At 36.1% G+C, this 24,521-nt stretch overlaps 1 protein-coding gene across 1 annotated transcript in view; it reads left to right on the forward strand.

The window, feature by feature from the left end:
- Nucleotides 1-24,521, forward strand: part of TRHDE (thyrotropin releasing hormone degrading enzyme) — a 204,650-nt gene that overhangs the window by 106,928 nt on the left and 73,201 nt on the right. The window contains 1 exon segment of the mRNA XM_040553451.1: nucleotides 11,589-11,654. Within this exon segment, the coding sequence (XP_040409385.1) occupies nucleotides 11,589-11,654 (66 nt within the window).

Below are 24,521 nucleotides of genomic sequence, written 5' to 3' on the forward strand. Positions count from 1 at the left end.
CGCAAATGGGAGCTCCCAAGGCCTGGAGCAAGCGATCAAAGCAGAAATGGCAGTGGTGACTCCAGACACCGTGCCCTGCCATCTTTTATTATACTTCTGTCCCCAACAGGGAGCAGGTCGGTGCGTCTGTGTCTCAGATGTTTCCATGCCTTAAAGTGATAAAGTTGGGCTTGCAGCAAGACACCCACCTATGCACTGGAGATCCTGAAGTGCTCTTACATTTTCTGTCTCTCCAGCTCTACTTTGTAATGGTAATTTTCAGCAAAGGCTAAAACAGAAAGCTGACTGCTTTGCCTTCTTAAGACTGCAGATGTAGTTTCTCCTTTTTTTTTTTTTTTTTTCCTTGAAGGCATCCAAAAAACAGTGATTCCATGGAAAAGATGAAGGATAACTTTTGCTGACACTCATCCTAGTTCAGATTGGTGAAAGCAAGAGCAGCAGTTACAAATGTTCAAGTAACTTGTTGAAAACTGTAAGAATTGGAAATAGAAAACAAACTGTAGATAACTGAAATAGTGTAAAAGGAAAATAGTTGACATAGAAAATATGATTGATAAATTCTCACTAGTCTGCTGTAGATTTTGCAGGCCTGCAGGACCCCTATTCAGAAGGGAACTATCTGGAACAATGCCAGTCCCACTGTTTCGTTCTTGATGTTTTTAAGAAATATTTAAGTACTGGGCAACTTCTGAAGCTTAAAAAAAGTTATTAAAAGAGGGCAGGTAGAGTGGCATATCTAATTGTAGTTAGTTGCAAATCAGTTTTAGACAAATGGGTTGAGATTCTTAGGTGGTATTTAGTAAACTAAAAAAAAAAGGAATATTAATCGTCAGGTTTCATAGAAAAAAAAACTGGTCAGATGATTTCAAACTGATGAGATTAAATGTGTGGTTGGTAAAGATAAATTGCGTAGAGTCACAGACTTTTAAAATCTATTCTATTACAGCATAATATTCTAGTTAAAAAAATAGTGCTATACAGTATCACTAGAGAACACATTGACTGGATTAATAGATATCTGTCAGATTATACTGATCCCCTAGGTAGTAATCAAAGGAGAATCATCACAAATTTTGAGTTTTATTTTACTTAATTTGCTTTTGGATTCTCGGTGGAGCTGGTTGGCAAAGTGGTAATGCATTTTTTCTTTAAAATGAATCAACTGTGACTGTGGAAACACTTCAGTAAGTGTTTCGTCATAGAAGAGCAAATTTTCACCTGTTACTTCTAATGGGAAACAAGGAGTTGTGGAGCCAGTTTATTATTAGACGAGATTCTTAAGATACACTGGTTTACTCACTACTTACTTGGCTTCTGATGATGGCCCATCCATGTAAATAATGTCATCAACCTTTTGTACACCCTTGAAGGCTTCCTCATACAGGCAGTTAATGAAAAAGTATGTGGTGCTTTTGTCCGTGTCAGTGGTGCCAGAACATACAACAGAGATTTTGGTGGCCAGGCTAAATGAAACTATGGTTGTAAACGGAGTCTCAGTAACATTTTGTCTAGGTGACTGATACATTTTATTATTGAAGGAAAAGGATAGGATGACATCCACCTGAAGAACGTGATTAGTTATGGTCATTTACTCCTGAATTTTGTTCATTGTGTTACGTTCCTTAAATTTGCAAGAGAATTTATGTCTAAGACTAATATTTCACCAAAGCTCATCTTGCCATCTGACCATTTTGGTATTATCCAGCCCTAGAACAGCTGTGTTTGTCGGAATAGAAAATGATTATGATTTCCCAGTGAAAACCTCTCCTTGAGTATAATGTTGCTTTTTCAGTGATGTTTTGGCATCAGATAAATGGCCTTACAATCTATAAAAACAACATAAGATGCTCTTCTGCATCTTTGATGATTTAGCACAGTAAGCTACAAGTTTATAGGTATATTTGCTGATTTTTAAAATATTAGTTCAACCAGACTGTAAGTAAAACTTTAAAAATAGAGTAAGATTAATTTGTTTATTAAAATATGTCCTGCTTTTATTGCTGAACATCAACATGTTAACTTGTGGGTGTGCATTGCTTGATAAACAAATATCAATTGGAAATTAAACATTATTTTAAAAAGCAAAGAAAACAAATATAAGGACTTTTTTTTTTTTTTTTCTTTCTTCCTTGTCTGTACCATAAAAATAATGTAGGGATAGTTTTTAGCTCCTTTTAATGAATGAAGTCCTTTTCTAAGAATTTGTTACTGAATTCAGGGGAATCAGTCAGAGCCAAATTCAGCCAATTACATACTTACTTGTTTAATTCTGTGTGTAAGCTGTGGCATTTAAGTCAGATTGCTTATACGTTAAGGTACTTAAGTGTGTTACTAAATGATGGCCTGGACTAAGAACTTCAGGATGAGGCTTATATCACAACACTGTGTACTAGTATGCATAGTCTGCACATATCGATCTTTTTCCTTACTTCTCTTAGCTTTTACATGTGTTTTCCAAAGGAAAAGCCTCTAGGAATTCATTTGAACGTTTTACATTTTTGCCCCAGGGAAGAAGTTGTAGGCATGTGTTTACTCATTTAAGCAAATACATTCTGTTATCCTAATTGAATACAGAAGTATTTGCATTCATGAAATTCATGTGTATTAAGCTTCATTTTTCTTGTAGTATTTTGAGGTGCTGTTGCAGAATACAGAAAAATAGCCACACTGGTGCATTACAGTGCTCAATTTTGTGAAATGAAAGAGGGGCTTGGTGCTGGTGACTGATGATACCGTCTAATTAATTCCCTGAGAATAATTTCTCAGTGAGTACTTCTGTAGTTTTGAGAGTTTAGGTACTTTGGGTAGAAACATCTGAAGATGGAAGATCTTTAGCAGGGGTATTTCGGGAGCCTTCCACCTTCCACAATACAATACTATAGCTGCAAGCATGAGCAGGGCACTCATACCAAGACTATCAGAGTGAGGCTGTAGACCATGAAATATGGTTCAGATTACTAAAATAGGACGGTAAATACATTTCATTATGATCTGAGTGGGAGATGAGGCATGGCTGGACTTCTCTTGGGGAAAAAATAAGTGTGTATGGTGAATATGTTTGCTTAAGAAAGCCCAATTTAAATGTAACACCTGGATTTGAAAGTAGTTACCTAGTTGTCAGTTCTTCTCACAGGAAAACTGAAGGGATGTTAGTTATTTGCTTAAGGTAGTAACAGTTGCTCAACAGACATTACACCAGGCTTCCCCTATCTCTCAGTCCTCTACTTTAAGGTGCTGGGAATGGCGATTCAGTTAATTCAGTGCACTGCTTGTAGTGTAATGCAACAACTCAGTTGAAAATGTTTTTAAAAAGTCATTTACACACATGCACGCTGTTCTGTATGGAACAAATTCTGTAGATGTGACTTAATCAAAACATATTTTTTGTGTCAGATTTTCTGCAAGATTTGAGAGATTTTGTTTCCTAATTTTATGTTCTTTTTTAAATATCACATTTTTGCTACATGTCTGATGTATGTTGTTCTTTCACTGTAATTCATGCTGTGTTTTTCCCAATGAGCTAAATTTCATAGGGCATCCAGCTGTGGTTGCTTAGTACCAACAAAGAATGATTGTTTTGGAAAACGTGACTTGGATATTGCATGTTTGCTACTGTTCAGATTACGAAAATAATGTGCAAATGTGCATTCTTTATATGAGTGCTTTGTAACATGCTCTTCTAATATTTGAAATGAACTTTGAATCACAGAATTATCTAATATTTTGAGAAATTAAGACTAGTGTATGAGTTCAGGAACTTTGAACCGAAAAGCTGAAATGAAATTATACTCATTTACTTAAGAATCCTTTTGACTGTAGACACTCTTAGGCTTCTATTTGACAGAGCACCATAAAAATATGTTCAACTTTTTTTTTTTTTTTTTTTTTTTTTTTTAAGAAAAAAATGCTGCTTTTATTAATTTTAGAGTTCTAAAAAATCTCTTTCTTCAGCGTGTTTCATGAAGAGATACATTTCAATCATTATTCAAAATGTATTAGTCAGAATTCGGAAATGTTGTCTTGATCACACAGTTTGTGTGATCTTAACCGATTTTTAAGGTGTTCCATGCCTGACTTCAATGCATAGCAGGCATGGCTCAGGGTTACTGGGTGAGGGGCCACATGATGGCCAACTTGTATGATTTTATCAGATTTTTAGGGGTATAGCAGAGAAGCATAATTAATTATTTGTATTGGACTTTCTTGCTGAAGAACGGGCTGATTCCCATGCTCAGTTTATTCTTTGTAACAGGTTGCAGGAATGATCAATTTGAGGTAGGAATATGGGAGACATTAACCAAAATAGCTGAGTAGGTTGTTAGGAAGTCTGCAGATCTGGGTGGCACCCACCAGCATGTTCTGTAAGTGAGCAGGTGTGGAGTGCAGAACTCCGGGCAATAGCGTGTAGGCTGTCCTTGCAGACAGCCCCTGTGCCAGAGAATTGCTGGTGGCAATGTAGAGAGAGAATGGTCTCTAGAAGATGTCCTAGGAACTACAGACCGATGAGTCCAGCTTCCTACTCCAGCAAGGTGGGGACTGTATTGTATGTAAAGGGTAAGTACCTGAGCACATGGATAATTGTGTCAGTCTTGCTGAACATAGCTTCTACAAAGGGAAATTCTGTCTCACTGTCCAGCTGGAGTTTGTGCAGGAAGTCAGGAGACACCGGATTTTCAAAAAGTCTTTAACAAGACACTTTGCCAAAAGCTTTTGACTCTCCTGTGGAAAGTTGCAAAGCAACTAGTGTTGCCACAGAGTGTGGGAAAGGTCTTTTTATAGATTGGAAATGAGCAAACAATCCCAAACAAGTACAGGTTGTGGCCTTCTTGTATCCCACCTGTCTGCTTGCCCACAGAACATTTTCTTCTAAATGCTTCAAAAGGGCTGTCCACTCCATTCCTTCAAATGCTTGTTCTCAAAATTTTTTCAGTTATGTTCAGTTGTACCATAGCACAGAGTAAATAGTTTAAGGAAGGGAATGTTTATATATTGAGTTATATATGGAAAAAAAGAATACTGGTATATGTCAGGTATATATTAGTATTCATCAAACTTCATATATTGATTCTAATCTTAAGAGCTCTTTAGGAAAGAATCGTACATTTCTGAGTACCTGTATGTGGTCTGATTTGTTAAAATCAATTAAGATGAAAGTGATTATAATAAATTCCTATTGTTAATAATAGCTCTACCAATGATATGAGTAAAATCAAGTTTAATTGAAGTAGACGATGGAGTAGCTCATGTTTCCCTTAGCTAGAGGGAAAGTGACCCTAATCTTGAATTGCAGGGATACAAGCATAAGGGAAACTAGCTTTAGGCCTCCTACAATTTCATGAAAATTGTATTTTATATGAAAGACAAGTGGTACTATTACATATTAATCAAGACTGATTTTGAACTCACTACTGCACAATAGAAGACTAAGTTTCCTGTGTCTCAATGTTCTTTCAGAAATGAGAGAAGTGACAGCAAAAGAGGGGAGTGGAGGCTTTGTAGGAAATTGATTTTTTTCCCCCAGAAATTCAGTTATGTAATTTTGGTTGGTAGTCCAGTGCTCCACTCCTCAGTACCTCACTCCACACTTAACACCTTGTGTACCATGGTGGTGGTTCCCATAACAGGATACTTCCTGATTTTAGATTTTATGTCACAAAAGATATTGTTCTGAACTAAATCAAAGCAATCAACTTTTATTCCTAAACAAGGATGGCAAGGAGGACATTCAGTGAAGAAGGCATATATTGAGATCTATGTAATTGTTATTACTGATACTTGGTGTTACTTGAAATAAATTGATAAGCAAGCCTTCAAGATACTGTCTCAGATGTTGTAAACTCAGGAAAGTGTTTCTGCATTCTTTATACTTTTACATTTTCCAAGGTTGCTCCATGACTTGCAGAATAAAATATCTTTAAAGAGATTTATGTTATCGAACTTGGGATGTTTGCTGCATAGACTCCTGCAGTTAACTAGTCATCTAACCTCCCTGTATCATCAGTGAAGGTAAACAGGAACTTTTAGGGTGAAATTTACCTGTGCTATTTTAGATGCATGTTTTCAGATGAGATGAATCAGGATGAGCTGAAGTGCTCACTTCTCTCTCCATTGCCTTTAAAGGGAGTCTAAGCAGCTGGCTCAGCTGTATAAAACTTGAGTAAGCATCAGAAAGTTACCATGTAGGCATCTGCATTCTGTCACATGAATCTCAATCCTACCCTTAGAACAAAAACAACAAAACATACAAAAGCAGAAAGAAAAAAGATGATGTTCTAGGGAAAAAAAAAAAAAAGACAAGATTTGGTGGGAAGGAGGGTAGGAGGATGGAAGAGCTCTGCTTTCTCTAAGTCAGCCTTTTATGGTCTCTTTATCTTCCTCCACTCCAGCTCATTTACAAAATGATAGATTATTTCACCCTTATGAGAGTCAGCTGTAGTTCACAATTTCTGTTCTGTTGGTGACATTTTTCACTCACGAGCAGTCTTTAGAATACTGACATAATTTTTGCTTCTTAAAAGAATAATGCTGAATGAGTTTGCAACTCAACTGTATCTCTTCACACATGGCCCCTTGTCCTTGCCTTCTACCTTCTGCTTAATCGTGTATTCTGGTTTTCTGATTTTCACATTATCTGATTCTCTGCAATGGCTTCACTAGTGCATAATTTTAAGTGTTTTCTCTGCTGTCTGTTTGGTACAGAATATCCACCTTCAGCTAGCAAGCACACTGCCCTATCTTCAGGGTCCTCTCTTGAATACCTGCCTTTGCAGGTTTTCTTATATGAAAGTTAAAAATGAGATATGATTTATTATATGCCTATATTTACCTATATGCCTTATATGCCATAAATACATATAAGAAAGGGTGGTGCCACAACAGTTATATATTTTAATATTTCAGAAATTCTCTATATATAGAATGTATAGAACTCTTGTAGCAGAGTGGGGAATCAATCTCTATATGGCCTTTTTGGACAAGGCGGTTGAATTCATCTCACCTCACTTTAGATGTCTGTAGTGCAGATAGATGCATATGAGCTAGTGAACCAATGCTCATTTTGGATGGTGCTTTTAAGATACAAGTCATCTGATCTGTTTGGAGATGAAGTGCATCCAGAATTGACAGATTCTGTCCATTGAATGTAAAGAAAGTCTAGACCACTGAACTAATTGTAAACAGAGGTGTTGCAGATATCTGCATTTAGTCAGATGCATCCCATGCTGTGTGGCTGTACCCTGTAGTAAGGTAATAGTGATATTTTTGTGGGTTAAAACTTATGGCATTTTTTTTTCCTACTGGAGAAAATTCCATTTGGCACTTTCTTTTGTATAAGAAATGATTACGGAATGCAAATTGCAAGTGAAACAATTAGTTTAAGAATTCAGATATAGTAAAATTGGATCATTTAAAAAGAGAATTAAATTAACTTAGAGTAATTGTGACCTGTGGTGATGCCACAGGATCACAAAACGCAGGAGTGAGTCTTTAAAAATTAGCTTAATTTAATATGAGATCAAGGTTGAAATCATATTATTTTACGTTGACACGAGAGAATTAGACGGGATGACTTAAGTGTGAGTCTGCATTTTCTAGATTTCAAAGACAAGTTCATCTCACATATAAAGAAATTTTGCTCCTCATTTTATTATGGATGGTCTTTACCATGGTGTGGGTGTGCAAACATGTCTCTTCAGGGAAGGAAAGAGAATAAATTTACAGCATTTCAGCCATTATTGGCTAATTGTCAATGAGCATACTTTTTCCCAGGAGCACTTTGTAGACAAGGTCTGCATATGCAATTATTTCCATGGAGTAGCTGATGTTCTACCTTCCTTTCCAGCAGTAGTGTCACATTGCAGAGGCTGAGGAACCTCCACCTGTGTCACAGTTTGCATGATGAATGTGCTAGGTGATCTTCAGTAAATGATTTCACTATGGTGTGCCTCAGTTTCCCTTTCTGTAATGGGAAGGGTATTGATACCAATGTCTCACAAAGCACTTTGAGATTTGCTATTGAAAAGTGCTTCACCAGAACTTGGTAGTGCCATTAGTCATTGATTGAATATCTAGTATATTTGCCTGCGTAAACTTTTATTTAAATGGGGTACATAGCTTTTCCCTGTTTTAAGATGAGCCAGATTTGGTATGGTCAGGAATGCAGATATTTTCTGTGAATAGGAAGGAATTGCTTTCCACTAGATCTGTTAAACCAATGCTTTTTACCTCTTGACAGGGTACTGAGTCATCCACTGCCTGGAGGAAAGCACTTAAATCGTCAATAAATGGCCGTTGTGCCCTGTAAGAGAGCCAGGTTCACTTCTCAAGACTCCATACATCATTCCTTGGTTGGACAAATGTTGGCGGAGTAGAAGTGGCCCTGAGAATGAAGTGGGGAGCAGATCAGTTGCATGTCAGGGTGTTCAAGGAATGATGCTGATAGGCTCGAAAGAGCATCCTCTGCAGCAGGACAGATTTGTTGTGATTTAGGATTTATATGTAGGTTTAGGTCTAGGTCAGAGAAGCTTTCAGAGGGTTGGAAACACAGGTTCTCTGGGACCTATAGTTCACTGCTTGCTATGTGGATATACAATGAAAATGGTAGCATTTGGGGCCATTCAGATAATCCCAAAGCTATTTATTCCATTGCTTTTGTAGCTGAACATACTGTTCCCTTGCCACATCCCTCTAGTTAGGATCGTCCTCCAAGCCCATCTTTTAGTAAGTCCCCCTTCCTTATGCCAGTTACTCAGACTTTTCAATCCCACCCTCTGCAAACCTGTTTCTCTTCATCTCCAGAGTATCAGAGTAGTTGTCTTTTCCTTTCCTTCCTAGACCTGGGAATGTATTGATTGCTTCACTTCTTCTTAGGAATGTGTCACTATTCTGTTTTGCCTGCCTTTGAAGTGCAAAAATGGTGAAATAAGTGTCTTTCTCCCATTCCTTCCTCCAATCTCATTTCCCTCCACACCAAATGCTCCTCTGTTTCTCCTCCCTTCTCCTCAAGACATTTTTTTTACCCCTTGACATTGTGTGGTTTTCTCTTTTCCCTCTCTCTCATTTCCTGTACTATTCTTCAGCAAATAAGTCATCCAGATAGGCAAACTGTGTGGGGAAGATAGCAGAAATGGGTCAGGCACATTGTTGTTCTGGATGTTGTAAATGGACTTCTGGATTTCCTGAAGGTAATTAGAAAGTAATTCTAAAGTATCTGTGAAAACAAATGGATCCAGAGAGAGTAGTTCTGCCTTTGTGCCTTGGATCTCCTGTTCAGTCTTTATTTGCTTTTTTATTTTGTTTGCTGTGTAAAGGCCAGCCATAGTTCCATCCACGATGTGGCTAAATGAGAGCTGTGAGAGCAATTTTATAATTACTTTATGTCTGTCTGACAGTTCTTGGTCTCTAGATAGAAAAAGACTCTGTGGGCAAGATCATATGAAGGCATTTGTTTCCTTACTTCTCATGGAAATCAGTAGAGCTAAGGTACCTATAAGAATATGTGTCTGTTGTTACTATGTGAAATTTAAACTCTGAGAAATGAAGAAGGGGACCCCGGAATACTGAGAAGTGAGCAGGAAAAAGGATGTGCGATTAGTGGAAGAATATCTGTTGTTAAGGATTTGGACTGATCTCTTTTATATTTTTATGTTGTTTTGGTTCTGTTACAGATGTTTTGGGTTGCGCTTTCCAAGTTAGTTACCAAATAAATAGGGTTTATATTTTTATTGGATATTTTTTTGTCTGCTGTTTACCTGCTTAAACAGATTTATCTGCTATTTATCTGCTTAAACATCTCTGAGAACTTTACTCACTCTGTTCCTCTGGTAAAATGAGGGTAATAATGCTTCCTGGCCTATAGTCTTGTCTGTTCTGATAATAATCTGTGTGGATAGGGATTAGTTTTTATAGTGCCGTGTGTTCCTGATATGATTGGTCTCCTGGTAAGATTAAGTACCACCATAAAAACACAGCATAGTACTAATAATGCAAACACCATTTTTTTTTTTGTTTATTTGCTGTTCATTTCTTATAAGCAATTACAAACATCTTCTGAAGTCATTTTTTTTTCTTCAGTTACTTTATTAACTATGTATTATTTGTTGTTGCCTATGTGAAAAACTTGCTTTCTTATGATTTACTAACAAGTTATTAATCTTCTTGATTTATATTGTTGTTTAAAATGTTGATTACTACAGATGCTTCCTTCATTACTTCAAAAATAGGCACTGCACAAAAAATCAGTAGAACATGTGTTAAACAGTCTAAAAATTGGACAACTGTTGAATTCCAAAACTAATTTGAACTTTAATCTAACAGGAAAAGACATAAACTCTGGTTTTGAAAGCTGAAACTAGAGAAACTCAAATTAGAAAAAAAGGTTCACATTTTAAATGCTAGAGCTAGAGTAAATACTAGTTTTGACAAGCTAAGTTACACTGTGAAACATTTTCCTTTTCTTGAATCTTTCTAAAATAGATGTTGTGTGAAGAGAAGCAATAGGGTTTTTACCTAAATTACTGTTTTACTTCTGTTAATGCAGGAAGTAATATTACTTTATTATAACAATCCTTTTGTCTTTAGTACCTGGGAATTTCTGAATCTGTGATTTTTTTTTTTTTTAATTTATTTTTTCTAACTGAGCATTAACCTAATTCCTGAACCTACATCTAACATCATGCTCCAACATCATTTTTTCTTATGGCCTTTGATTCACCATTTTGAAATCCAAACTGTCCTCCTTCTCATACAGTGATCAGTATTAAGTATAACATGTTTAGTCGTTACGGGATTGGGATGCTGATTTTCCTGAAATTGGACTGCACAGTGGAATATTATAGCCAAATCATCAGATTTGTGAAGGTATTTCTGCTTGAAATAGAGCACTTGTGCAAGGGGAAAATGCACAGCAGTTGTGGTTGTACTGAGAAGGAGTGGGAAAACGCAAGGGATGCCTTAAAGAAAGCTAGTCTGGCAAGTGTATGTCTGGTTCTCAGTATAAGTACTGACAATTGGAATCACCTGTGAGACAAACAAATTTTTTTAGATCTTACTGCTTTGCCTGAAGGGGCAAGGAATAAGAACTGGTATATGTACAAGAAATATATTATACAAATACTTAACCTCTTTGCATGATCTTGTGAGAAATAAGCTGACTATTAATAAAGTCAAGTATGGATATTGACATTTAAAAAAATTCTTATGAAAACGATCCACTTCTAGATCACCAGGTCTTGAAGGCTTTTATAGAGGAATTATTATCAGTAAATCCTTATTTCCAGTAGTATAATTAAAATAAAAATATGATGAATAATCACTATGGTAGAATTTGTCATGGACATTGTTTTTTGCCCACACTAAAAACTGCAGTACTGCTGAGTGCACAGAAGGGTTGGGGCAACCAACTCACTTTTCCTTGTAAATGTTTGCATCTTCTTTCTCTTTTTTTCAATCCAGCAAAATTAGAAATTATCGCAATCACAAGTTTCTAAGATGATATTGTTGAATGGAATTGCATACTTCAAATTGTTGTGATTGTATAATATTGATATGCAAAACCAGTAACTTCTTTTTTCCTGTATCATTTCCCACAGGGTGCAGCTTTAATTCGAATGTTGGCTAATTTTATGGGTCACTCTGTGTTTCAAATGGGTTTACAAGTAAGTAAAGAAATTTCTGTCTTTGTGCAAGTGTGTATTTCTAGCAACTTCTCTTGCTCTCTTTTTTTCTTTTAAAGCTCTATTTGCATCTGTTTGTGGAAATGGTTCTTTACTTCAGGACTGTCTGAGGCACCAACATGTCCCTGAAGCCGAATTTGGTAGAAAACAGTGAGCAGTATAGCAGACAAGGCGGTGCCCCCATAAATGAAAGTGTCACATCTATTTCTTGCTGTATCTAGCGATTGCACTTTAGCTGATGCACAGTTTTGTGTCCTGTTTGTGCATATCGTCAAGTATAGGCCATTTTATCCATGAGACAACTGTGTGAAGGGCTATCTGAGGAAGCAGCTACTTCTCTTCAATTACATGTGCATGCTGATAAGAAAGCAATAACAAATGACGTCAAAGCAGATAGAAAATATACAGCACTAAAAACTAGTAATGCTTTTCAGGTAAATACTTTTGCCGTCTCCTACCCCATATAAAAATCTTTGAGCTCTATTTTTAACTTTCATAAACATTTAGTGCTCTTTGCCTTAATGATGTTTTCAAGACTCATTTTACCTTTTAAAAGAAATCCGAAGGGGTAACATTTCTATATGAAGAAATTCAACCTGCTGATGAACCAAGGATGAACTCTTTTCAGCAATAGTACAGTGCAAATGAGTGTTTCGTAAACTATTTAAAAACAAACAGGCCACAGCATAAAAAACAATGCGACTCCCTCTATTCCATTGAATTCTGCTTGAGTAAATCATGTTACAGGCAGCTGTGATTGATGAATTATGTATGATGCAGCCTGCTACTTAGAAGTGTCCTTTAAAGTAAATTGATGTTCACCTGAAATACAATTATGCTAAGATGGAAAGAGCAATCAATCTTATCTGTTCTTAGTAAGCTTTTCATTTTGAAATTTAAATAAACTACGTCTGGGATCAGGTCATTTTTTTTAACACAATAATTCTACCTCTAACCAAAATGAATTAGAAGACAAAATATAAAACAAAAGTTACATGAATGCATTGGTTATGTCATAGAGAGGTGTGTTCTATGTGGTAGGCAATGAAAGGAAACATGCTGGCTTTTTGGAGGTTTTATAGGGCATTCACGCTTTGTGGATAGCTTATTTATTGGGCCCATTTGGCTCATTTCCTTAGTTATAACATCAGTTCAGATAAGTTACTTAATCTCACCCAGATAAGAAATCTTGAACTCAAAAGTTTCCTTCATAAAATCTTGTGTATGTTAAGGGTGAAATCCTCATCCCATTTAAGCCAATAAGACTTCTATCCAGCACATTCCATATTCCAACCAAAAACTGTTGCTTGCACAGATACATTCATACAGAAATTCAGCTTTCTCACAAAGGCATTTCACTCAGAATTTCAGAAAGGGAAGGTGTTAATACATACATCTCAAACCTGCTTTTCCTATTTTCTTCTACATTTGCCTGAGAAATAACAATGTGAAAGTTGTCCTGAAATAAATTTTGGAAAAATAAAAAAAGTTTAGATCAGACTAAATAATCATAATTACCTTAAAGTTGTAATGGGGCTTTGTTTGTTGGCTTGAGTGATTTCCTATTGTTACTGCTTTTCACTGGTTCTGCTCTAATAGAAATTCTTCTGTTATCAACTTCAGTGAAAAATCTATCTGTGAAAATCTAAGTAGTTAAAAACTTGGCATTAGTTGGAAGATGCTATTCTACCTCTTTTTATAAAAAATAAAATAAAATTGAAGTTTAGATGGAGATTTTCCATGTGTATATCTCTGAGTTGGACAAAATGAAAGATAATGTTCATAAGCTTGTTCATAAACTACAAGTTGCACAATTGGAAATGCCACTAATTCATTAATTCTTTGTAGTTTATAGATAACAAAATAGTGTCCCTGTACTGTAGAGTTGGAATGCTAGCTTTGGTAAAGATAAGGGGAACTGGATGACTTATTTACCCTTTCTACTGTGCATTTGTTTAGGCTTTTTAGCTCTTTAGCCCCAGTACTATTACTTGGGATTTAGCATTATGTTCTCTTGAATCCAGTTTTATTATGGAATTCTGGTGTTCAACTAAATGGCAGATCTCAAGCTGCAAAAGCAAGGCTTTATTACTACTATTTTTAAATCTTTTCAAGTAACAAACACTCTAAAAGTGGACTTGATGGTTCATTTCTCTTGGGTCATTCTAATGGCTTACTGAGTAACTGAGTTCTGAAGGACCTCTGGTTTATCTTGTTTGCTTTATTTGTCATTAGCCTCCAGTACATTAGAACATATCAGTGTTAATAATAATTATCATTATTTCAGTTCTTTTTAGTGTGTTAGTTGCATCCTTAGTGTTTCACAGATGATAAGAAAGAGTATTCCTGTAGTCTTAATACACCACCATAAACCAAAATGAGTAACCCTTTATTTGCATTTGTGTTGAGTGTTTGTGGTTTCATTGAAGTCAAAGTATGATTCATCATCTAATTAAGAGCTGCAGAGTTAGAGTTTTATATAAGAGAAGCTACAAAAAATGTGCTAACAAGCCTTTGAACTAAGGAGAGGAAAGGATAAAATTTATAGCAAGAAGCTAATGGGTATCTACCTTTTTTGTTCCTTGCCACCTATATTGTCTTGGTCTAATTACATGCTATCACCTGGCAGGTGGACTTTCTGAAGAACAAGTCAAGATAGCCTGGGGGAGAAAAATCCCTTACATGTCAAAGAAAACAATCAATTGTGTTAAAAAGGAGAAGGAAAAAGTTGATGAAGGGAAGCAGGGCTCTTTGATGGATATTTTTGACAATGATTATGAGCTGAAGCAAATGTATAAAGGAGCCCACGATGCCCGCAATTCAGCAGATGGTTTTATTGAGGAGTCTGCGAGGAAGTAAAAATGTAGCAGTAACACTCAGTTTTATAGAATACATGGGTTTAGAGAGATTCATATCTATTGAGAAAAACTGGCCTGCTCCTGTCCTTGTAAATATACGGTGAATATATAGTGTGGAATTTCCCTTGTAAAAGTGCAGCCATACTTAGTGAAGGTATGATTTTCTGGAAGCCTTCCAAAGACAGAGGGTGTCTTGAATCCTGTGACATTTTCAAACACAAGGTTTAGAAACAAAGAGAGAACTTTCTCGGTTTTCACGTAGCAGGCCATAGAAAAAAACAAAAGAGAAAACATTTGTATTGACTGCAATGAGTAATTGAATAATGTCAATAATAGCCATAGCTGGTAACAGTTGGACACAAAAAAGTCACAACTGTCGTGTTTGTAGAAAAAAACAAATGACCCTTTCCTTCTTATACTGGGAGATTTCTTTCTTTTTAAAAGTCCTGACATCTTTCTTGATATACCAAGTTCGCTGTGCTCCATGGAAACTGAAGGGGTGCATGTAACTGAATACTATTCTCAGGACTCTTCTTACAGTTTTGTTGCTTTTCAGTCAAAAGGCCATTAATCAGCTAGGATATCACTTGGAATATGAAGAGGCTTGGTCAGCAGAAGACACCAAAGTTGACCTTATTGTTCAGTCATCACTCAGGGCAGCTATATGCAATCTAATTTTAGATTTGTATGAAATTTTCATCTGTAGGCTCTTGTTCATAATCTATGTGCCTGAAATGAATTGTTGCTTTCATGACTGGTGTCACTGGACACATTTCTAGGAAAGTTTTACAGCCTTAATGTAATGCACCTCTTCAAATTATCAGTGTTCTCTCCCCCCCTCTTCCCCCATTTAAATATAGAGAAAGAGCCCAGTGATTTGAAGGTCTGATACTTAGATGTGTATAAAGAGGCACCCCCAAGTCTGTAATGAGACCTTTCTGCACTTGTTAATTTACATTTTTCTTATATTTGATTTGATTATTTTGGAGCCTCATCTCTATTACTGTACGTTTGTCAACACTGTATTTCATTTGCCATGTGGCAGCTCATTGATCACATAGATCTGTATCCTTTTGAACTTCACTTGCTGCTATGTGTGTGTTCATCACTCACCCTGATTTAGTGCATCATCAGCACTTTGAATTAGTTACTGCAGGAATCCCTGCTTCTGTGATAAATTAACTGCTTTTGTACTTTAGGCTTCACATTGTACCTTTGGAAGAAAAATTTCCATACAGTTTTTTGGATATATACTGTCTTTTTTTTTTTTGGTGCTGTTGAGTGGCCACTGTATTGAAACAAATTGGTCAACCTTTCAGAAGAGCTATCTGGGGAAATCTGACATGAAGGCTGTTAAATACATCAAGGCTCAAATTTCAGACACTTTTTACTATCATAAAGCCAGCTAGTTAGACTGAGTTTCTTTCATCCGTACTGCTTAGTATTTCCTGCTTTTTAGACACCTCTATGCATGCTTGTGTTCTGTTTGAATTGTTGCAGCCATCAATGTGGAACCCTATCAAAAACCTTCTAGACGTAAAATAGAGCTCATATGGGCTGTTTTCCATACTGATTGCTGCTTCTATCCAAGGGCCTACTATTTTTATGTAGTATATTAAACAGGTTTCAGTGCACCCATTTTATCTTACCTTTTTATAGTTTCTTTATTCCCAGTTTACTACAGTGAGCTGTATGGTGTTTAAAATTAGACATAATTAAGTCTTATTAGTGGAGTTTTCTGTTAAAAAAAAAAGGCACTTTAGGATTAGGTTTAGTGAAGCAATCAGCTGTGATGCTCTCTCTAGAACAATAGCTTATATGGAACCGTCTGGGGTTTTCCTCAGCTCAATGGGAGGATATAACTTTTGCTACAAGGCAGGAGCATCTTTACCGATCGTGAAATTCTGATGTTGCAGTTCTGCTGGCTGGTGCATTTAGTGGATGTTGAGTGAGGTACTTTTCAGCTAATTCAGCACCCATTTGCTCTGGTTTAGAAAAGCACAGAGTATATGACTTTGATGAACATCATGAGTGTACTAGCTATGACCTGTCCTTAAGTTAATTGCCCTTTATTTTTCAAACTCTCTCACTTTTACTGACAGTTGTCAACAGGACAGCTGGAGCATGTTAAAAACGGGACATAGGAAGTCACAGAAAATCTCAAAGGAGCTGACATCACTGTTTTCTACACTGCATGTCATATGAGATTGATAACATCTTTTGCCTTTTCTGGCCCCTCAGCATTTCTTGTGCTTCTTTCTACTCTATATCACTCCGGATTTTAGGTTTAAATTTTTTAAATGAATTCAGTGCTAGGGACATTTTCTGTAGCTTTTGTCACCATGACTTAAATGGTCAGTAAAAGTTTACTTAAGAATCTTCTGTGAGATGCAGTGTCACAACGTTTTTTTTTTGTTGTTTTGTTTTTCCTTTGAAAGCGTTAAGGTGTGCACCATAGTAAGGGCCAGACCCATATATCACTACAGAAAATGGAAGTCTTTCCTCTAGCTCCAAGACGATTTGGAGTTTACCATGTGTACAGCAAAATGCTTCTGTTTAGAGAAAAAAATGTGATTGAAGATACATGGTTAAATGTATGGCTACTGAGAAATGCTGAGTTTAAACTTAGTTATTCCTCTTATTGTATACACCTTAACTAGGGCCGTTATTTATGCAACTGCCCAGTATTTTCTACATAGGACATGATCTGATTCAACTCAAAAGTAGACCATGCTAACTGAATTGTGTTTCCATGCATTTCTTTTTCTATACTTTTCATTCACTTAGTAGTCCCAGTTCATAACTGCTACACATGATTTTCTTAAATGCCAGCCAGCATGGTTCCAGAGTGCATCACCAACAGCCAATGAACCGAACACATCAGCTTCGTAGGAAGGGAGGGGGTGGTGCTAGCCTCATTTTAAAAAAGGAGATCTAGGCCCACAGAAATTTAAGTTAGAAGTTACACAAGTGTGGAGCATGTCAAATCAGATGCCCAGTACACAGCACTTTTCCCTACCATGTGTCTTAGTACTTACGGATCAGAGCAATTTAAGCATTCAAAGCAGTTTCCACTGGCTTCATCTTCAGCTGTGAGCACTCAGCATGGCTACAGCTCAGCCTCTAGGGACAGCCAGGTGGGCCTCAGAAAATGCCGATCATACAGTTAATGCTGCAATAAATAAATCAGTGAGAGTGGCAGCACATTTGGGGTGAAATTGGACCAGTGTAATCAAGACCAAAGTTTCCATGAAATTTGGTCATGTATTTTGAATCTTGAGAAGATGTTCTTTCAAAGTAGCTTTATAAACAAGTTGAGATGTTCAAAACAGACTTCATATTGGTTTATCGGTTTCGGTCACTGCACAGTCTCCAGCCTTGATACACCTAAGGGCATAGGGCTTTATCTAATGCACTGACAATTGTAACATTGTAACAGCAACTGTTCACGATTGCTTTTTTTTTTTTGTCCAGTATAATCTAGGTGCTATGCAGAGAAAAATGTCTTCCTAAAATGTTGCATAATTACAATATTCTAATTTAATTATATTAACTTATTGCCCTGCTCTCTGCTCCGCTTTTTGTCCCCTGTGCATTTGGGTCAGACGTATTTCTTCCCAGGCTGTTGGAGTGCCTTCTGCCCACAAGACTGCTGAAAGATGGGAAAGACAGGCTCTTCACTTTTTGTTTAAGGACTCTAACCTCATCCTAAGCTTAATCAACTGTGAGCTGTCAACATAGAATGAGAGTGAGACTATCTAGCTGCTAGATCACCTAAAGTTAATCAGTTAAGAAAAAACACGTTCCTGAAACAAGATCACTTTCCTTCTTGGCTTTAGACCTCTGCTCCAATGCATGGTGACAGCAGAGCTTTTCATAGAGAAGTGCCAAGAAAAAGTAAAAGAAATGATTTTTTGATACTTTTGTTTTGGTGTTCACAGAAATCTTGGAGAATGGGACAAACATTTTCAAGATAGGATTTCAGCTCAAGCAGTTACATTTTGGCCAAACTGGAAGTCACAAGAAGGAAAGCTATAAAGAGTTGTAATGGCAAGTGCTGCTAAACCTCAGTAGTAGGTGATGTTCCCAGTGCCGACTGTCAGAGCAAGGTTACAGTCAGCGTCATGGTCATTAAGAGGATGTCGTGCTATTTTGCAGCTAGAATAAAATGTTGCTTTATTTCTCCATTGCTAAAACTTCTTCCAAAAAGAAAAACAATTAATATAAACACAGCTTAAGTTGTTAAGTTTGTTTTCTCGGAACACGATCACCCTTTACAGCAATGTTACTGTCAACCATATTACATGTAATACATACACATTCATTTGGCATGCTTTCAGTGAGCTTTATTCTCTTATTCTGTTGCATGTAAAATTCAGTTATGGTTATTTTCTCCACTTTTATGATAGGAATTATTAAAAGAAAGAATTACAGGTATGAATTCTCAGATAGTATCAGCAGGCTGAGTGGCTATTTAAGAAAATGCTCTCTTTTGGAATAAAATTGTACTGTTTTCCTGGTGCAAGCTTGCTAGCAACCTCATCTCTGTTGCTATAAACCAGCACAATGGAATTTACACAGTGCTGGAAGTACACGTTTATATGTGATTGCTTGTGCAATCAAAATTCCCATTAGCTCTTTAGAAATCAATGGGAATATTTCCAGCACTAAGATTGCAGGATTGAACCCCGAGTTAATACTTACTACACATAAGAAATCAAATAAATCTACTTCTCTTTAGCTCAATGGAGGAGGATCTTGCTGTTTTCCTTCCCAGCAAAGCATATTAAGCAGTGTCCTCAACAGCATCCTGAGCAGAAGGCTACAGCATCACGTGTCTTCGTGTTGTCTGTCTTTCTGGCTGAGGACCACTCAGGCTTGACCTGGGACAGATTTCCACCTACACACAGATATGTTTTGACCAAATTATTATAAGATATATCAGTTTAGTTTACTTGTTATAGTGCACTCTACTTAAACAATGAGGAATATCAAGTGGATTGGATAATACTCTGTTTTTCAAAATTAAAAAAGCAAATAGAATTAGGTAGATATAGTAGCATGTATGCAGATGTAAATGATGATGATTTTTTATGGGGTCTACATTTTGCAAAGTTAAATGCAGCTTTAGTCACTGTACTGTATGATGGTCGTTTGCACCATGTTTGCTAGATTGATTTAAACAACATATAACTTACAGGCAAAGTCAAAACTTCACTATTACTGCTTTGCCATCTGTTACTCAGTGTTACTGTACAGATGTTGCAGGTTGTTATGATCTAGACACAGTGACATGCAAATCATGTTTATAATAAGTTTTCTCAAGTGATTTATGGTGACCTCTTCACAGTAAGCAGTATTGATTTCTCTCTTATTCTGGGGTTTCTATAGAAAAGAATATTGTAGAATATATAGCACAGATTTTTTTGCATTGTTAGCAGTCCCCGGGCATAGTTCAAGTTAATGCAGAGGAATGAGCAGCCAATCTGTCACAATTAGCAGGTGCCGTCCAAATATCTCTGGAAAACATTCCATCATTTTTTGTATTCATTGCAAATATATTTATTGAGCAATATCTGGTTTGGTTTAAATGTATTATGCAATCAAACAAGGCAGAACTAAAATGAATGTACAAATTCAATCAAATATATGAAGTTCAGTTTCAAAGAGTACTTTATTTCTGTAAGTTTTTTTCTTAGTTCAGTAGTTTAGTACCCCTACCAAATAATACATCAAATACATTTTTTCCTTAAAGCCAAGCTTAATATACTAGTAGGTGTCTCACTGCGTAGCAGACACCATCAGACTCTGGTAGGCAATAACTCTTTGATCCTCTTTGATCCTTTCAACAGTTTCCTTTAGTCTTCTAATGCAAATTGTTTTGCCACCACACTGAAATTGCTGTTGCTGTATTTAAAAATGGAACCTCCTTCCTTTCTATGTTAATAGCTAATGAGTGAAGCTGAATTTAATAAGGCAAATGAACCTCCCAATATAATAATTCTGATCTTTTAAAAAGGATTCTCAGCAAAGCAGGATATATTTTAAAGTAACGTGTATGACTCTGGAAATTTGCTTGAGTATAAATTTTTGATCTCTTTTATTTAGATACCCCATTCACCTTGGATTCACTGAGCTGCAATGCAGAAGAAGTATTAATTACAAAATTGTGTGTCTTACACTGGTTGGAGTTTCTTTTCTCACATTGAAATGAAAATGACAGGGCCATATTGATTTTGTTTGGATTACTTCTGATTTACAGTACTGGTCTCTTTCCTTAACAACAAGAAGCAGATAGAACAAAGCAAGCAGTCCCACTGATTTAATGATGGCTCTTTCCTCCTTCTTTCTCTCAACAATTTCTCTCATGTCTCAGCCTGGACAGAGAGCTGTTTAGGACATGGATTGGGTCCTGTCTGTATCCTCTGAATGTTACACTTTCAACACTATGGGTGAGATACTCTCAACATTGCCTTAATACTTCTCCCACTGAAATCAATGCTAAAAATCTCATTGACCCATAAAACACCAGAAATGTCAGTTCTACTGATCTGATTATTGTTATAACAGATAGGAGTATTATGAATTACAAAGAAAAAAGAAGGAAAAAGTAAAATACTATAATTATGCTGGCATATTCAACATCATTGGCTCTAGAGAAAATTAAGATTTATTTCTGTATATGGTTCCAGTATCACTCTTCCTGATTAGTAGTTATAGCTTGCTGTTCACATATAATGATTTAATTGCAGATATGACATGTTGACAGTGGATGTTTTCCGGTTGCTGATGGTTGTAAGCATTGTTTTACTCTCGTGTGTGAAAAAAATCTAAATGTACCTTTTGAAAATGTACCTTTTGAAAATAAAGGGCTGAAATTTCAGCTGCTGTACGTTGATGTGATTCCACAGACTTCCATCTCTGTGATTTTTTGCAATGACAGAGTTGCTATCCCAAAAAGAAAGCAAAACACAGCTGAAATGAGTATTTGCACGATGCATCTAAAGTACAATGAATACCTCTCAGGCTGTGTTTAACTTTTTTTTTTTTTTTTTTTTAACCTACTTATGCATTTGAATCTAGAAGTTAGCTAAGAAGTTGCTGATACATTGGATATTTTAAACATGGTTCTCCTGAGGTAGATCAATAAAATTATTGGTAATATGTAAATTGTTACTTGCTGTTAAGAATTTCTGCTTGCATAATGCACCCAGTAGCAAAAATACAGACTGGATAAAAGAGCAATTGAGAAAGTATGATTGTATAAGGAGCAGATAATTATTTTGTGTCATTATTTAAAGACAAAAGACAAAAATGAGTTGGAGATGGTTAAAAAAAGTAAAAAGCAATCCTGTCTGCCAGGCCAGGCCATCTTACAGGAACACCACTTTCAGAAAGCGAAGAGACAGCTAGAATTACTAATAATTTTAAAATATGTTAGTCAAGAAATCTCTGTTTGGAAGAGATTCAACAGGTAGCTCCACTAGTACGTGCAGAATTATTAGAAATAATAAGAAAAAAATAGCAGCAATATGTTTTGATTGTTCAAAGTTTTGTAAAATGCTAATTCAGAGTTTTGTTTTTAATTTCACGTAAATAAGGTAAGGTTTAATCTGCATTTATACAAGGACAAGTGAAAGTTCATTCAAAGTTGTTGAAGGTGTGAATTGTAATTGGATTAGTTAAACCTTATAGCCCCATGCAGACACTTTCAAAACTGAAGCTGTTACTTCATCGTGATGTTTTTAGTGTGACTCGAAGCCACTGAGTTTAGTCAACTTCAGTTCTGAACCTCTCTATTATAAGGTTTAATGTAGGTTAACTAATTCACTGTAAAAAATAGCTTATTGATTAGGAATGTTAAAATCAACCATTAGTATGAAAAGAGCATCTGAACATCTCCATTTTAAAAGGCATTTCAAAATAAACTTTTCTCTCGAATATTTGAGGTCTGTTGATGGAGACCTCTATTTGATTGATCATCTTTCTCTTAACAGTCTTCTAAAATCACCAGCATACTTCTTTCTGTCTGATCTTTTTCATAATACTCAGTGCATAGTTTCACTATGCTCTAAGTACTTCACTAAGTACAGAAATTCAAACAAAGCAAAACAAAACAAACAAACAAAAAAAGACCCACACTGGATTCGATAGCCAGAACCTTAGAGCCTGTTTTCCACCTGAAAGAAATGTTTTTATTTGCTCTAAATCTTAGGTCAGATACAGAAATCAGGTATAAAAATGTTCAACAAGAACATACTGTAGGCGGAAGGGAAGAGAATATGGATCCAGGAGTAGGAATAGAAGACAAAAGGGGAAGGTAGAGGCAACACTGCTGTTTCGTGAGCCTTGAGAAATAAGGGCATTCAGAAGAATGTTGCTATGAAATATGTTGCTACTTTTTCCTCACTCATCTCATGTAGCAGAATTTCCCATTTATCTTTAGGAGAAAGAGTAAGTTATTCAATGTTAATCTGATTTAGATCTCAGCACCACTCATATAAGTCGGGGACAGTTGATTGGTTCAGTGAACCAATCAGCTTTACACTGATAAACTGAGAAAGGAATTTGGTCCTAGAAATGATGTTTCAGTTCCCAGTTACAGATCCGAAGTCTCCCCTGAAAGTAAGATATATGTTTGAAGACTTATTCCCCCTGTACACTTTTGTAACTTCTTTGAATTTATCAGTAACTACCTTTTATTATTTGTGAGCATTATCATGTTTGGATGGTAGGGTAGTTCATTTTCTTGAAGCCAAGAGGCTCAGTTCCTCGCAGTACTGAGCGAACTATGATTTCAAAAGGATAAAAGACTTCTTCCCTTAGAGTAATCTTTTTACTTAAAAGAAGTCTAACACAATAAGGGGACTGCAAGCTTAATCAATACAATATTACTGAAAACATCTTTCAAAATCCTTTAGCATTTTTTTTTACATATCTACTACTGTTCAAACCATCTGCTTCAATATTCAAGTAATAAATTCAAGTAATAAAATAATTTGAAATTATTTTTTGGGGAGGATTAAGATTACTATTTGACAAAACATTATATTACAGTCTAAATCTGTTGGGATTTTATTTTTGCTAGATCTTTGGTTGTGCAATAATTGGAATCTGTTTTCATGGAATGACAGATTTTGAATTTCTTTTTGGAATTTGATATTAAAAACTACTAGAACACATGTCACAAAACCACATTGTCCAATTACATTTTTTTTATTGATAGAGGTGAAGGTATCCTGTGATATTTTTGTGTGTGTGTGTGTGGTTGTTTAATTTTCATGTTGAGACACTGTGCCAGGACCAGTGAACTTTCTACTACCCCCATGACAAAGAAAACATTTAAAGATAGCATTACAGTGAGAAAGAAAGGGGGAGCTGTAGAAGAGCCCTCTAGAATCTTGGGTAGTTAAAGAGGTTTTCATGATGTTTCTCTCCTGACACATATGCTAGCTGAAAGTTGGGAAAGTGGCTGAGGCTTCTCTCCATGCTCCAGAATACTCCAGTTGATGGAACAGCTTTTCTAGGTGATAGACATGCAATTTTGTGATGGGAAGAAGCCTCGCAGCCAGATGGTTCTGGGCATATGTGTTTATGAGAAAGCTGCTTTAAGTCACTTTACTTCCTTTGGAGCTGTGCAGAGCACAGCTTAGATTCAGGCAGCTGTGTTTTCAGTGTCATCTTCCTTTCATGTTCTGTGGATTGCATCTCTCTTCTTTTTGCTTTAGTTCTTTTCTATTCAATATAAAGGCAAAGAGGTAGTAAATATTCCTGTCCTGGAGAATTACAGTGAATGAGAATATAGCTTCTCTCCCTTTGCAAGCTACTTAAGATTTAGATATGGGTCTCCAGCAGGAAAAAATTATTCTATTCCTGCTTGTTCCATCCTTATAACAGACAACCAGGGTATGGATAGATCTTTTGACTCCTATTTTAATATTTTGTGGAATGTACTTGATGCTGATATGTGTAAGCCCTTTCTTTTTTGAAG

The sequence above is a fragment of the Cygnus olor genome, chromosome 1, assembly GCF_009769625.2.
Source record: "Cygnus olor isolate bCygOlo1 chromosome 1, bCygOlo1.pri.v2, whole genome shotgun sequence".
NCBI classification, from domain to species: domain Eukaryota; kingdom Metazoa; phylum Chordata; class Aves; order Anseriformes; family Anatidae; genus Cygnus; species Cygnus olor.